At 31.7% G+C, this 716-nt stretch overlaps 1 protein-coding gene across 2 annotated transcripts in view; it reads right to left on the bottom strand.

The window, feature by feature from the left end:
• TBC1D12 (TBC1 domain family member 12) overlaps positions 1-716 on the bottom strand; it is a 133,625-nt gene that overhangs the window by 27,509 nt on the left and 105,400 nt on the right. For both annotated transcript variants that reach the window (XM_019502602.1, XM_019502603.1), the window contains one exon: positions 142-213. In XM_019502602.1, the coding sequence (XP_019358147.1) occupies positions 142-213 (72 nt within the window). The remainder of the gene's footprint in view (positions 1-141; positions 214-716) is intronic.

The raw sequence follows: 716 nt of genomic DNA, 5'->3' as shown, positions 1-716 counted from the left end.
AAAAAAAAAAAAAAAAAAAAAAAAATTTTTAGAAGTGCTGGTAGCTTAATTTAAAATTTAGAAAAGGAAAAGCTCTAATATGCTTCAATTTTAGTAGCTATACCATGGTAAAACATGTTAACGTACAAAACAAATACTTACATATCCCACATCAGGTCTGTAGCATGTATATGCTCCCAAGACGCTATGCAGGAGATCATGATATGGACCTCCCTTTAAAAAGAACAGATAAACTGAGGATTCTGGAAAAGTGTTATTCAATCTAAATTAAGCAAATCAAATCAAAAGTGTGTCAAGACTCAAGGTATGTTGATTTCTGAATTTCCTGAAATCCGTTTTAGAATCTAAATTTATATAAAACTCCCCCCCTCCAAATATTTACAAGCCAATAATCTAGTAAGAAACACAAAAATACTATGATTATTATGTATATTTTATATACATAGAAGCTGTAGCTCTAGAAGGCAAAATAAACTTGGTGCAAATGTTTAAAGGGCACTACAGGCTCTGTCTCAGACCATGCAGGATAGAATATGAATTCAGAAAAATTAACTGCTAAAATAAACACAATGTGGTTGTGATTTCATAGCTATTTATATAGCCTGTATTGCAACAAAATGCAAAATTTGTAAGGATTACCTATCTTTGACAACTTCACAGAAGCAGTTTGAGTTCATCCCCCCTTCTGCTACAAAAAAGTAGCTTGATGCATATCA

The sequence above is a fragment of the Gavialis gangeticus genome, unplaced genomic scaffold (genome assembly GCF_001723915.1).
Source record: "Gavialis gangeticus isolate Ggan-Ray unplaced genomic scaffold, GavGan_comp1, whole genome shotgun sequence".
Taxonomy (NCBI): domain Eukaryota; kingdom Metazoa; phylum Chordata; order Crocodylia; family Gavialidae; genus Gavialis; species Gavialis gangeticus.
This window is presented reverse-complemented; position numbering and strand designations above follow the sequence as displayed.